Source organism: Mycteria americana, chromosome 13 (genome assembly GCF_035582795.1).
Source record: "Mycteria americana isolate JAX WOST 10 ecotype Jacksonville Zoo and Gardens chromosome 13, USCA_MyAme_1.0, whole genome shotgun sequence".
Taxonomy (NCBI): Eukaryota; Metazoa; Chordata; class Aves; order Ciconiiformes; family Ciconiidae; genus Mycteria; species Mycteria americana.
The window spans coordinates 18,526,928-18,540,292 of record NC_134377.1 but is presented as its reverse complement, the minus strand read 5'-3'; the positions used below and the strand labels follow the sequence as shown (position 1 = coordinate 18,540,292).

Genomic DNA, 13,365 nt, shown 5'->3' with positions numbered 1-13,365 from the left:
TCTTTTCCAGAATATTTATGCAAGTATGCAGTACCCTGCCTGATAGGAATTTCTCGAGCCTTTGGTCGCTACAGCAATTCAGAGGAGGCTCTCCTCTCAAAGCTTTTTCCAAAAATTCCCCCACATTCCCTGAGAGTTCCAGAAGAGCTTGAAGGAATTCGCCGACGATCCTTTAATGATTTCAGATCAATTCTTCCTAGTTCTCTACTCACTGTTTGCCAAGAAGGAACGCTAAAGAGAAAGGCTAGCAGTGTATCTAGCATCTCACAGGTCTGTATGAATTGCTCTGCGTTGGAGTCAGTGCTTAGATGATTTTGTGGTCTTGGTGTGGAGTTAAGACCGCATTAAGCCTGGATATACACACGGTGTCTTAACACATTATTTGACCAGATACAGAGATCTTTATTTTGATTCTGCAACTGACTTTCAAAATAATTTTGTAGTTTCTGAGCTACAGAATAATCAGTGACAGTTAAACTAACAACTGTACTAATAAGTCTTCACATGGAACAATTGCAAATCCTGTGCCTTGTGTTATTCTCATGAAAAAGCATTGTAATGTATACCTGCGAATTTGGGAAGCTGGCACCTAACGGCTAATGGTTTCAGAAGTGCTGAGGATACATGAGCTCTCACTGGTTTCACCAGGAGCTGTGGCTGTTCATTGTCTTAGGGGAAGAGTGGATTCAGATGCTGGTTTTGAAACCACAGATTGTTATTAGCATAGTGCCATACAATACAGGAGTCATCATTCTGATCTCTTCCCTAAAAAAAGCTAGCACTGAACTAGCTTTTTTTAACTTCCCATTTTTGGTTGGAATTGAGCTGTTAGGCCTGACAATACATAGTTCCTGTTAGTTTTGCTTGAAGCTGTGTTTTATTATAAAGCGTATGAACCATTCTCTGGAAAATTTTTCAATGTTTTATAAATAGTTTTTAAATTACGGCCTTTGTGTGATGTTTCAGGTTAGTCCTGAACGTGGAATTCCCCCTCCCAGCTCTCCTGGAGGATCTGCAATTCATTACTTTGAAGGTAAATGATTTTGCAAAGGAACAGTGTGTGATTTGGGGGTTTTGTTGCTATTTATAGGAATTTGAAAACCAAAATCATTTTGACCCCTTTCTCTGCCCTCTAGAATTCTTATAGTAATTCTCTGGCACATGCCTGCTAGGATTCTGAAAAACTTTGGGGTATAAAGACAGTAGAAAGTTATTCTTAACACCAGTGGTTTCCAGGCTCAGTTCTTTCTGGCAGGCTTCTGAGAGAGACATGATTTCTTTACTGCTAGGCTGTGCCTAGTACTGAAGAGCTTAATTCAACTAGGCCAAAAGTATTTTGGCAGATTAAGCTGAGTAACTTTGAGAAACAAGTGTTAATATTGTGCCTCACTAGACAACTAAATTGTTGGACTAAGGTCTGGAATTTTGAGACCTTTGTGGCACATCGTATAAATCTAAAACAACCGCTCCATTTGAAGTAAATGTCATATGGGTCACTGTGTAAGAGCTAGTAATTTGCTGAAGTGAGAAATAATAAAGGAGATGCTGAAGTCGAGTGCTCACTAATGTGTATTAACTACTGTATCATAAAAGGCAGCAATGTGAAGTATTTTCATGAATTAATATACAAACTCTTAACCACTGAGTTTTGGTAGAGCTCTAGCTGTAAGTTCTATGTCAAAGTAGGGCTTAAAAATAAACTGACTTTCATGAATCACGTGGAGGACTAGCTCTGTGTCTGAAGTGTTTTGGTGGCTCTGGTTTTGTCTGGCCCTTTGAGGTTTTTAACAGTTTGGGCATTCTCTGTTTCTGGGTCATTCTCCTCTCTCGAGCCCTGGCTTAAATTAATTTCTTCCACATTACTTTTCTTTTTCCTTCATGTTACTATTTGTAGAGGCATCTGTCTTCCTCAATCATATAATGGGATTGCAGCGTAATTCAAATACCATTCTTAAATTGCCAAGTAGGAAGAGACCTGTTTGTCTTCTGTCTACCTTGTTGAACCAACCTATACTTCTTCAATTTTAGGGTCTTCATGTTTTGAATTAAAAAAAAAAAAAAAAAAAAAAGGCTGCAGGTTAGAGAGAGTCTATAGTAGTAGAACAAAAATAATCTTAAAACTATAGCTTGGTAGTGGACAACTTTGTAAAAATTTCAGAATAATTTTAATTGTGTCTCTAGCAGAGTTATGATTATTCTAATCAGGATTTTATTTTCAAAACTAACTTCTACCAGATATTTCAGATACAGGCAGCCCTTGTATTAATTCCGATAATATAGTTTGTGATAGTCTTACTTTCTGAAGAAGATGAGTAATGACCTTGTTTTTATTCTGGCCAAGGCTAACAGTTTAGAAAAAAGGACTGAAAACGTTGTTGTCAATAAATAGTGTTGCTTGTAAGCCTATTAATCACAAGAACATTACTTTAGGCACAGGCAGCTGAGTACTTTGAAAAGGCAGAGATGTAATTTCTACAGTGGAAACAGTGCCAAAAGCAGTATGCTTAGCAAGTTGGTTGCTTAATAGAGTACTTGAATCTGAAAAATAATTTTTGCCTTCAAATTGCAGTAGTGAATTGGTGCCTCTTCTAAGATGAAAGCTGTGCCACGTGTTCATTTGATCTAATATAGGGGAAAACCTTGGAAAATAGTTTTGACTTAACCTGTTCTTTGCACCTCTATGCTTTTGAACAAAATGGCATTTACAAATGTTTTCAGGTAAATGTACATCAGTAGTATGGGAAGACTTCTTGTCAGCAGTGTCTCTGACGTGGACACAAGTCATTGAAATTAATTCTTCCATTGTGATTGTAAACTTCTAATGAACAAACATATTTTTTTATCATAGTTTTCTGTCTTTATTTACCAGTAGATTAGCTGAAATGTGCCTCTTGATAGCTTGCAAGTTAGACTGTACCTGTGTTGAAAATAACTCGTTAGTAGTGACTAAACATTACCATTAAACAAAGGTTATATGTCCTCTCTCTCCCAAAACTTTTATTTCTATTATTTTTCTGATCAGGTTCGTATCTTCCTGATGGTAGTGCACTGGATCCTGATTATTACTTCTCTACAATCAGCTCCAGCTTTTCAGTTTCTCCTCTCTTCAATGGCATTAACAATAAAGAGTTTAACATCCCACTGGAAATGCTCCGTCAACTGTTGAACATGGTATGCGATGAGGGCTGCAGTGAACTTGCATTCTAGATATTCTTCCTGGAAATAGATGCAGTTTAAGTTTAAGCTTTCAGAATTGCAAATAAAAAGATGGTGTTTGTCAACCTTTGTGTAATGTTATTTTTATGGCATTTAACGTCATGCTTCAACAGTATTGTTAAAAAGCTCTCATATGAAACATGAAGAATTTGGAAAATCAAATACATTTATGTCAAGTTCTTCCTCTTTGAGTCTTGCAGACCACTTGATCTGAGGTAACTTATGTACTGCTAGTTGCTGAAATAGAAGATTGGTTTTTGCTGTGAGAGAGACCCTTTTCTAGAAGGATTTAGTTGCTGGGAATTCACATAAGTGAGAGAAATTGCTGGCCCTGTCTGCTTCCTGCTCCTGCTATTCTGGAACAGCACACAGAGGCTCAAATATATTTATTCTTGTTGCAAGCAGAAATTCTTGTAGCCTTAATTTCATCTGACGTTTTGCAGTCAAGTGACTTGTATTTTCTGTGCATGGACAAAATTGTATTGTCTTCCTATCTAGAATCATCAACAGGAAACAGCATTTTTTTATTTTTTATTTTTTACCTCTGTAGGTAAAACAGATTGTTGGGGATTCTCTGCTAAAGACCTTAGATGCAGTTGTAGCTGAAGTTGCAGAGGTATGTTTTAAAATTCCTTTTCTAATGACTTGAATACTTTATGTTTTTATCTTAATAATTAATACTTTGAAAATTAGTCTTTTACCTATGTAAGATATGCCTTCTTTTTGCAAAACGATACTAATTTCCTGTTCGAACTGTTCTTTCAGTGGTTTAAATCTAGCCTTGGACTGTGTAAAAATGGGGGTTGAGGGGGGAATGTTTTTCAGTAACATAAAGGAATAGTTAGTGTCTTAAAAAATGAAGTATTCTCTTACTTTAGCTCTGTTATCCTACTAAATTACAGCATTGATTGCCTAAAACTGGTTTACTGTAGACTAAGGTCTTTATTGCATGTTACAGTAACATTGTCTTTTTTTCATGTAGATAAAATATGCTGGTTGTTTTCTTTTTCTGGCTTGGAAATGACTGCTGCTCTTTCAGGTGTCATTTCTACAAGTTTAATAGCGTTCAGTTTGTGGACCTTTACTTTCAGAGGTGGCATACCCGTTTCTGTAGGTCTGTGAGTCCTTGTTCTCCCCTTCCCTGGGTGCAGTTCTGTAGCAGCCTCCACCACGTTTTATGGAGTTAGCCTCATCTCCTCGGGGGCGTAAAGCTCTGTTGAAGAGAGTATGTGTTCAATTGTGTGGGAAAATGACTTTGCTGTTCTCTCCAGCCTGCCTTTGAGTACTGCCATATTTGAAATGTAGGCCTACGTGGAGACAGCTTCAGTTTCTCTTTTTGCTATCCCAGTAAAATGAGAGGTTTGAATCCTCTTCTTTTTTTTTAATCAACACTGTTAGAGAGAACATATATGTGCTCTTCAAATCAAGAGAGTGATTGAATCTTATTTATTGCACTGAATGGCTGTACTTTTCCTTTTATAAAAGTAAGAGGGGAGAAGCTGTGAGGTTACTTCTGGTACCTGTTTTAAATGCTTGTTTACATTGTGGAGGAAAACAGTATGTGACTGGAATAAGAAGCTTTATTTATTCATATAATGGAAAATACTTAACTTTGAATCTAGCAGGTTCCTTCTTTTCTTTTTCAGACGAGTGCTAATACAGATCTCTATTATAAAACATTCAGTGACCCTCTTTATCTTGCTCAGTTTAAAATGCTGAGAGACACATTATACTATATGAAAGGTACAGTATTTGTATTTTTTTAATTTATCCTTCATTATGTTTAGGATCCAAAGTGTTGTCTCCATTGTATTGAGTATTTTAACATTGGGGTTTGCATTTCCTGGGAACTCTACATATGCTATAAAATTTGTATTTTGAAATGTTTCCATATTAAAAAGGTGCTATGGAAATAGGAAGAAATATTTTGAGCAACACTGAAAGGCTTAATAGATGGCATTTCAATTGTCTGCTTACTTGTGGACTTTGCCAGGAAATTTATCTTTTAGGCAGGACATAAACTTTATGAAATCATTTCATTTATAACGTAGCAATGAATTTTATATGTGCTATCATTCTGATACACTGGCTCCCATCCTTCTAGTGTAATGCTATTTCCTTTTATTTCTTCAGACCTTCCCAACTCATTTGTGAAGGAAATCCATGATTTTGTGCTAGAGCAATTTAACAGCAGTCAGTCAGAACTTCAGAAAATCCTTCATGATGTGGATCGACTGCACAATGAGCTGAGTCCTTTAAAACTGCGTTGCCAGGCTAATGCTGCCTGTGTGGATCTCATGGTGTGGGCTGTGAAAGATGAGCAAGGTAAAAAATGCTCTTGGGTCTCTGGAATGTCTGTCTTTTAAGTTGTAGAAATACTTATAAGCTCTCTCAGAGTGGATGATGCTCAGAGAAATATAAAATAAATTTCAGTGGAATACTTCTTGCTATTAGAATACAAGAGTAAAACTTCCATCAAAAAGTTGTCAAATCAGTTGACTAGGTAGTTAGACATCTCTTCATAGAAATGGAAACAGAAACATCCTATTGGCTTATCTACAAGAGATGCTATAATTGCTGCATTACATGCAGCTGCTTATTTTCTAGTTTATTTTATGTTTTTAATTATTGCTCTTAGTGTCTTAAGTGTTTCTCAGTCATTCTTTTAAAGAAAATGTTTATTCTTCATTACTAACAGAACTGGGAAGCTTTTTCTCACTTTTTCTCAATTTTCTTTCTTGTATAATTCTTGCACATCCTCTGAATATGTGAAGGATTTTTTCCTTTGGACCTTGCAATAGTTAATTTCTGTCAAATGTGAAGTATGCTCAAAATCAACTTTAAGTACTGTCATTCTTTCAATTATAGTGTTTGACAGAGCTGTTTGGTGCAGATACTAAGTTTCCAAAACTGTTTTTGCAGGAGAAGCACTAAATCTCTTTGAGGAATTATAGTGTAAGGAGAGTGAAGCTGATAAATTTTCTGTGTTGTTTTAGAAATTCCGGTAAGCATTGGGTTGTGTGTGGCCTAATAATAAATCTGATAAACATAAATTTTTCTGTTGGATTTTTCGTTTAAGGTGCAGAAAACCTGTGCATCAAGTTATCAGAGAAGCTGCAGTCGAAAACCTCAAGCAAAGTCATCATTGCTCACTTGCCACTGCTAATTTGCTGTTTGCAGGTCTGCCTTTACAGTATTTGACATTAGTGTATCAGCGAGTGAGAGTTTGGGGAGTTTTACAGGTTGCTAGAAGAACACTTTTTATTTGCTATTTGTATTACTTTCCATCAATGTGTTCTACATTTGGATTTTAGAGCTCTGGTGCGGAAACTAGAACTGCAGTAGAGTAGTGCTTTCAAAATTTTCTTAGCCCAACTACTTCTTGAAGAATAATATTAATGAGGGTTTTTTAACCAGTATTTCATTTCTGGAATATTTAGCTTCTTAGTCCATTACATAAACAGTTAAAATACTAGGACTGGCAGATCACTGAGTTTTAAGACTAAGACTTGGTTATTCTAATTTTTATGTCTTCTTATTGGGCACTTATTCATGGTGTTTTCCACCACATAGTAAATAGTAAGTTATCAGGATTCTCTAGATGTTGGAACTTGTCCAGTAACTTTATTTTTAGAGAGTGCATTTCATTTCATGTAACTCCTGTGAAATCACCCAGGAAGAGAGCAGCAAGGCTTGACTGGCATGATGCACTGTAGGATAATCTAAAAAAATTAGAGACTTGAAATATCTAAACCTTCTGCTAAAAATTGGATCCCTCAGAACTATGTATGATTTGTTTCGGTTTGGTTTTTTTTGTGTTGAGCTGAAGTTGCAAGCTTACAGCTGAAATAAAAATTGTGCTGTGATACTCTAAAACTATGTTCCTTTTTTTTTCTTCTTTTTTAGGGTCTAGGTCGTTTGTGTGAGAGGTTCCCTGTTGTGGTTCATTCTGTCAATCCATCCTTGAGAGACTTTCTTGTGATACCTTCCCCAGTGCTTGTGAAACTTTACAAGTATCACAGCCAGTATCACACAGGTAAAGGAAAAAAGGCCATGTTCCAAAGAATATGCTAGTGATTGTCTTCCAACTTGTATGGCTTTTTGATGCTTTTGGGTATTTGGGGTGATATAGCTGTAGGGTGAAATGGAGATGCATTTGTGATTTTTTTGGAGGTAGAGAGGAGGAATGCAAATCAAATTCTGGTAGAAGTATATCTAAGGTCAAGCAGTATATGTAGAACTACATTTTATCCTAGCAGCAATATTGCTGTACCTATTCTGCTGCAACCGAGATAGTCTTATCTCAAGCACTTTTGTCCTGAGTGAGATCACCAGCCACTGTAGTGTGATGCTGCAGAATTGAAAGCTGTATTATGTGTGTCAACCTCCTGCAGTCAGTTCAGAGCAGTTTGCTTAAGGCTTTGTCCACAGGGGCCTTCAGAAACCTCCAAGGACAGAGATTCTACAACCTGAGCCAGTGCATAATTATCCTCATGGTGGGGGTGGTGGTGGAATCATGTATCCAATTGGAACCTCCCTTGTTTCAAGTTATGTCTGTTGTGTCTCATTCTCCCACGAAGCCTGCTTCTGTCTTCTTAGTAACCTACTTTACATTTTGCAAGGCAGCCATTAGGCCTGTCCAAAGCCACCTCTTCCAGGCTGAACAAAGCTATGTTCCTCAGGCTCTCCATACAGGTCCTGTGCTCCAGCCCCAGGCCCATCTTGATGGCATTTGGAAGGTTTTTTGTTGTTGTTTTTAAATGGTAATATCAAGTTCTGATTTCAAAAAAGAAAATGTTCAATTTAAATGACTTGCTAATGTAAAAGCAGTATCGTAATGCTAAAGCAGAACAGGTAAAATGAGAACTGAAGGTGACTAAATTTAGGAATAATTATTTAGGAGTAGTTAAATGTGGTAATACTTTGCATAGCTAGTGACTTCCAAAGTTCTTCAGCTCAACTCTCTGAGCCGTAAAGTAGGCTGTTTTGCACTCACTTACCAGATATTGCTCTGCCTGTGTGCTCTCCTCTTGGGGAAAACCGGTATTTCAAATGGCATTGATTTCCATACTCACTGTTCTTTAGTAGGTGGTAATGACATCAAGATTAGTGTAACCAATGAGCATTCAGAGTCCACTCTCAATGTAATGCCTGGCAAGAAAAGTCAGCCATCCATGTATGAGCAGCTGCGTGACATCGCCATAGACAACATCTGCAGGTAAGAGAGAGACTTGCCCCATGTTGGAACATGTGTTCTATTTCCCTAGCAGGAAAGAATTGTGATGTTCAGAAGGTGCTGCTCTGTGCTGCTATAAAGGCTTTTTGCTTTTTTTAATCATGACTTCATTTTCCTTCAGACATCTCTTGGTTCTGTTTATGTCCTAATCGCAAAATAATAATTCAGTCTCATGGTTTTGCTTCCCACATATGTAATTCTTGCTAGTCACCACTTTGATACTCAGTGGGGTTTCTGTTTTCTGCTTAGACTATCATGTTGAGTGAGTCTCCTGTAACAGAGGGATTGTTACGCTCTCAAATGTGGGCAGCGTGATGATTGTTCTTCCCATCTAGACAACTACAGAGAGCTGGAAGAAAAACAAATAGTTGGTGACTAGAGACAAGGGATTACAGTTTCTAAAGCAGTGGATTCTGAACTTATATTATTGCATATCCCCATCTTTATTGTAGCTGGAGAAAGCAGCAGTAGAAACGCCGCTCATTTTTTAAAATACAACTGCAGCATTCCTAGGCAATCAGTTCTTATACTTCAGTATAAACTTTTTTCCCTTATACCTGATGTGCATTTACAGTAGTAAAAAGTGAAATGTTTAATTAATGCATTTTTTTTCCTCTGGCTGTTCTAGCAAGTTTTCTGTTGATTGTTATTCCAGATGCTTGAAAGCTGGCTTGACTATAGATTCGGTGATTGTTGAAGCCTTTCTTGCCAGTTTATCCAACCGTCTGTACATCTCTCAAGAGAGTGATAAGTAAGTTGTTAGTCATCACACCAATTTTTCCTTCAGTCAATGAACCTGAAGGTTATTTAAGGTATAAGTACGGGCAGCATTATTTTAGAATTGCCTCTGAGATAGTGAGCTTGTATGTGGGGTCAAGATCTTCCCATGCAAATCTTTGCAGAGCTGAGCCCTTGTTTTCATACTGAGAGGCATGGATTCATTTTTATCTGATTGAATCAGCAAGTCTTTCGTGAGTATTAGGAAATTTTGAGTCCTAGATTGAGTGATACTCTCTCTGCTGCATCCTTCAGGCTTCAGCTGTCTTTTATGGCTTGACACAGCTTGTCACTTGTGGTGTTTGACTTGCTTCACTTCTTAAGAGACTTGCCAACCACGAAACCTCCAAGGGGGGGAGGTCCCATAGTAGCTGGTCTGACTGTCATGTCTTAATGTTTTGCAGATCACTTTTACCTCTTTTCACTGTTGTTTCTAGAACAGTTTGCTCATGGATTAGTGTGGGTTTCTTGGATAGTGTGTTTGTGGGGTTTTTTTTGTTTGTTTGTTTTTTATTTTGGAAGCCAACTTGTGCAAGTATATCTCTAATGTTAATTTTGGGAGTAGATGGGTACATAAAGTGGCAACATTAAAGCTGTTAGTGATCTTTAAATTGGAGGTCTTGATAGCCGTTGAACAGTTATATGTATGGTTTTGGGGTTTTTTGTTTGTTTTTTTGTAACAGGGAAGCTCATTTGATTCCTGACCACACAATTCGTGCTCTAGGGCACATTGCAGTGGCACTGAGGGACACCCCAAAAATGATGGAACCCATCCTACAGATCTTACAGCAGAAGTTTTGCCAGCCACCTTCTCATCTTGATGTACTCATCATTGATCAGCTGGGCTGCTTGGTCATCACTGGAAATGTAAGGAAAGAACTGGCCAAGAGAGTGCCAGTTCATGATCCCTTTCCTTTAGTTAAAAGGAAACGTATTTTAGAAACTGCGTTTGCAGAAGGTTTTTTAAGGTTTTTCTTTTCTTCACCACAGGTATGTGCCTGTACAATCCTCATGTGTCTGTCACATCAGAAAACAAAAGCTAATTAATAACATGTAAAATGCTGTCCCTGTAAAGAGGATTAGTCCCCATAGAAAATAATAAAAGTTGGAGGTTTTTGTGTTGTTGTTGTTTTGGTTTTTTTTAAAAACAAGCTATAAAACCCCACCAAACTCAATGTTTTCAAAAGTTATTAAGAAGGTTATAAACTTGGCCTATGTCCTGAATAGCTGCACAGTATCATTTTTCATATCAGTAGTTAACTTTCAAAGTCTTGTAGGTCCATACATTTAAAAGTATAGATCGCCTTCTTCAGTCATACAGGGATTAACTGATTTACCTTTTCCAAATGTAATTTGTGCCTCGAGCAAGCAATTAATTGCCAGAACTCAGAAGCCTGAAAAAAAAATTTCGATCAGGAAGGTGGAGTTAAATAACTTAATAAATTTTGTAAAATTTGAGCAATTAGAAACATTAATGAAAGCACTTCTCTCTGTGCTTTATGGAAGCTGAAACAGTTGCTCAGGCTATGCCTAGATACCTGTCTGAAGAACTTTGTAATCCTTAGTGTATTTTACAGGGTTGTTCTTTAGAAAGATTGTACTCGATAAGCTCTACTTAGTGATTTGTTGGGGTTTTTTTACAGCAATATATTTACCAGGAGGTGTGGAATCTGTTTCAACAAATCAGTGTTAAAGCAAGCTCAGTTGTTTACTCTGCCACAAAAGACTATAAGGATCATGGATACAGGTAACACTCAGCTGTGTCCCTTAAATGTATGAATACTGTATCGAATATCCTTTATGCTACATCAGGGTTTTTCACTTTTTCCCACTATAAGTGTTACAATGATGTTATAAATAGTACTGTTCTTTTTTTCTTTGATGTTAAAAAATAATATATTAGTTTAAAAATAGTAGAGCTTCATAATGTAGAGATTCCTAAAAATGTTTCACTACAGGTATTATTGATCCCCCTTCCCCCCACCCCCCCCCCCCCCGAGTTAATGTTTGTAAATTATTATTGACATTGATGACTTACATTATCTGTAACTGGAGTAATTAATCTCTTAGTCTAGAAAAGATAATGAAGTTCCAGTAGGTTTTGTGTGGGTGGGTTTTGTGTTTGTGGTTTGTTTTTGTTTTCAGTTTTTAAATGTGGTCCCACTACGTGTTGGGGATTAAATGCAAACCATTAACAATTTATTTCTAACTATGTAAGTATGCATTGTAGTCCCTGTTACAACGTAAAGGTTATCACTGACTGTTGATAGCTGGGGTAGGCTGGATATCTTTTAATGTAGTATGTGAGTAACCGAGAGGACTATTTCTGTCAGTATGTTTTAACATACTGTCTGACCCAATGCAATCTCAGCTTTAGCAACAACTGATACTACTTGTGATTCTTCTGCTCAGGAGCTTTCCCAGTCCAGGAACACAGCCCCTTGCTGCTTTTTGTCTGTAGCCATATCTGCTACAGGAAAGCAATTTCCTTTTGGCCACGGCAGCATCATAAACGAAATGTCCTCCAGAGGCAAAGCTTACAAATAGTTTTTCACTTAAATACTGCTTGCTTTTCCATTATTAGTAAAGTGATGTGCTATTTATAAAAAACAAAAAAACAACCCCCCCCAAAAAAAACTGAGTGAAAAAATGTCAGCAGCCTTATTACGAGAGTTACTATCAGCATGATGAAGAAAGCACTGAAAATGTAAAACTTGGAGGAATTGCTTGTTCATAACTGTTCTTTCTTCTCAGACACTGTTCCTTAGCAGTCATTAATGCCCTAGCTAACATCGCTGCTAACATTCAAGGAGAACATCTTGTGGATGAACTACTGATGAACTTGCTGGAACTGTTTGTTCAGCTTGGGCTAGAAGGAAAGAGAGCTAGTGAGAGAGCAAGTGAAAAAGGACCGGCACTGAAGGTAAGATTAGTCACTGTTTTTTAATTGTATGCAGCTGTGCATTTACATGGATGGCAATACTAAACATAGTCTTCCGAATGTTTTTTTTTTTTTTTTTTTAACCAAAACCACACCCTTACACACACAGAAAAAAATCACGCTTTGTTAAACCTAAGAATGTGTTCTGATCATGGAGTATGAGTGCAGGTCTGTAGTGCCTTTCAAGCACCTAACTAATCCGTGTATAGTACCCGAGATAAAGCAGTGGTATACCTATTGTTCAGCTGAGGCGGAGTAAACTGGCTGGAGTGTTTAGCTGTTAGAGGGAGAGCTGCAAAGAGAAACATGGAATGCTGACTACTGAACTACTTTAAGAATTAGTAAGCGTACTAATTCTTAAAGTGTCTTTAGATGTGACAGAATTCTGCTTCTAATTTTAGTGGTGTCATAGGATCATAGGAAAACTTGGGTTGGAAAGGACCTCAGGAAGTCATCTAGTCCAACCTCCAGCTTGAAGTAGTGCGCTTGTGTCATCCTGATTGATCCTGAATTGCTGCTATGAGTGGGTGCATCTTCTTTTTTTTTTTTTTTTTTTTTTTTCCCCCCCAAGATCCAAGTTAATGTAGGCCTATCTGTCTAGGCTTATAATGGAAACAGTGCAGTGAAGTGAAAATTATAGATTTAATAAAAATCTCTGATGATTTTTAGGGATGCTTTATTTATAGAGCAATTTTATTCAAAAAGCTTGCCTAAGAAAGATAAGACTTCTCTCTTAGATTAATTTGTATGGTAGGAATACTTTGCAGAAGAGGATATTTGAGTGGTTTTGCTTTAAAATAGGGTTGTTTTTAAATGCAGTTTTCAATTGTGATTTGTAAAATTTAACACATACTGGCCTTTGAAAGTCTATGAGAAGGCTTGGAAGAGGAATGTCTTTAAATGCTAACTAAATTTCTGCAGGAGCCGTTTATGTGCAGTTACTTTATTCACTCAGAATTCTCTCCTTTTTTTCTTATGTGAAGACTTTTTCACCTCACTTCGTATTAGCTTTTCTTCCCATTTCAGTAAAGTATCCAGAGTACTTGATGTGCCTGTTCTTTTTAAGAGCAAACAAAAATCTCAGCCTTTCCCACAATACCTTCCTCTCATCTTTGCTCTAAAATATACTCATAAACAAGCTATTAACCTTGACTTTTGCTCTTGAGATATATATTATCATTTGAAAAGCAAAATG

The 13,365-nt window shown here is 37.1% G+C and overlaps 1 protein-coding gene across 6 annotated transcripts in view; it reads left to right on the top strand.

Moving 5' to 3' along the window:
• PI4KA (phosphatidylinositol 4-kinase alpha) overlaps positions 1-13,365 on the top strand; it is a 65,351-nt gene that overhangs the window by 5,985 nt on the left and 46,001 nt on the right. For 3 of the 6 annotated variants that reach the window (XM_075515788.1, XM_075515794.1, XM_075515793.1), the window contains exons 6-18: positions 11-270; positions 967-1,033; positions 3,023-3,171; positions 3,767-3,832; positions 4,863-4,959; positions 5,350-5,541; positions 6,296-6,396; positions 7,123-7,252; positions 8,302-8,434; positions 9,081-9,203; positions 9,913-10,096; positions 10,873-10,976; positions 11,984-12,152. In XM_075515788.1, the coding sequence (XP_075371903.1) occupies positions 11-270; positions 967-1,033; positions 3,023-3,171; positions 3,767-3,832; positions 4,863-4,959; positions 5,350-5,541; positions 6,296-6,396; positions 7,123-7,252; positions 8,302-8,434; positions 9,081-9,203; positions 9,913-10,096; positions 10,873-10,976; positions 11,984-12,152 (1,775 nt within the window). The remainder of the gene's footprint in view (positions 1-10; positions 271-966; positions 1,034-3,022; positions 3,172-3,766; positions 3,833-4,862; positions 4,960-5,349; positions 5,542-6,295; positions 6,397-7,122; positions 7,253-8,301; positions 8,435-9,080; positions 9,204-9,912; positions 10,097-10,872; positions 10,977-11,983; positions 12,153-13,365) is intronic. The other 3 variants (XM_075515792.1, XM_075515790.1, XM_075515791.1) reach the window with 3 other exon arrangements.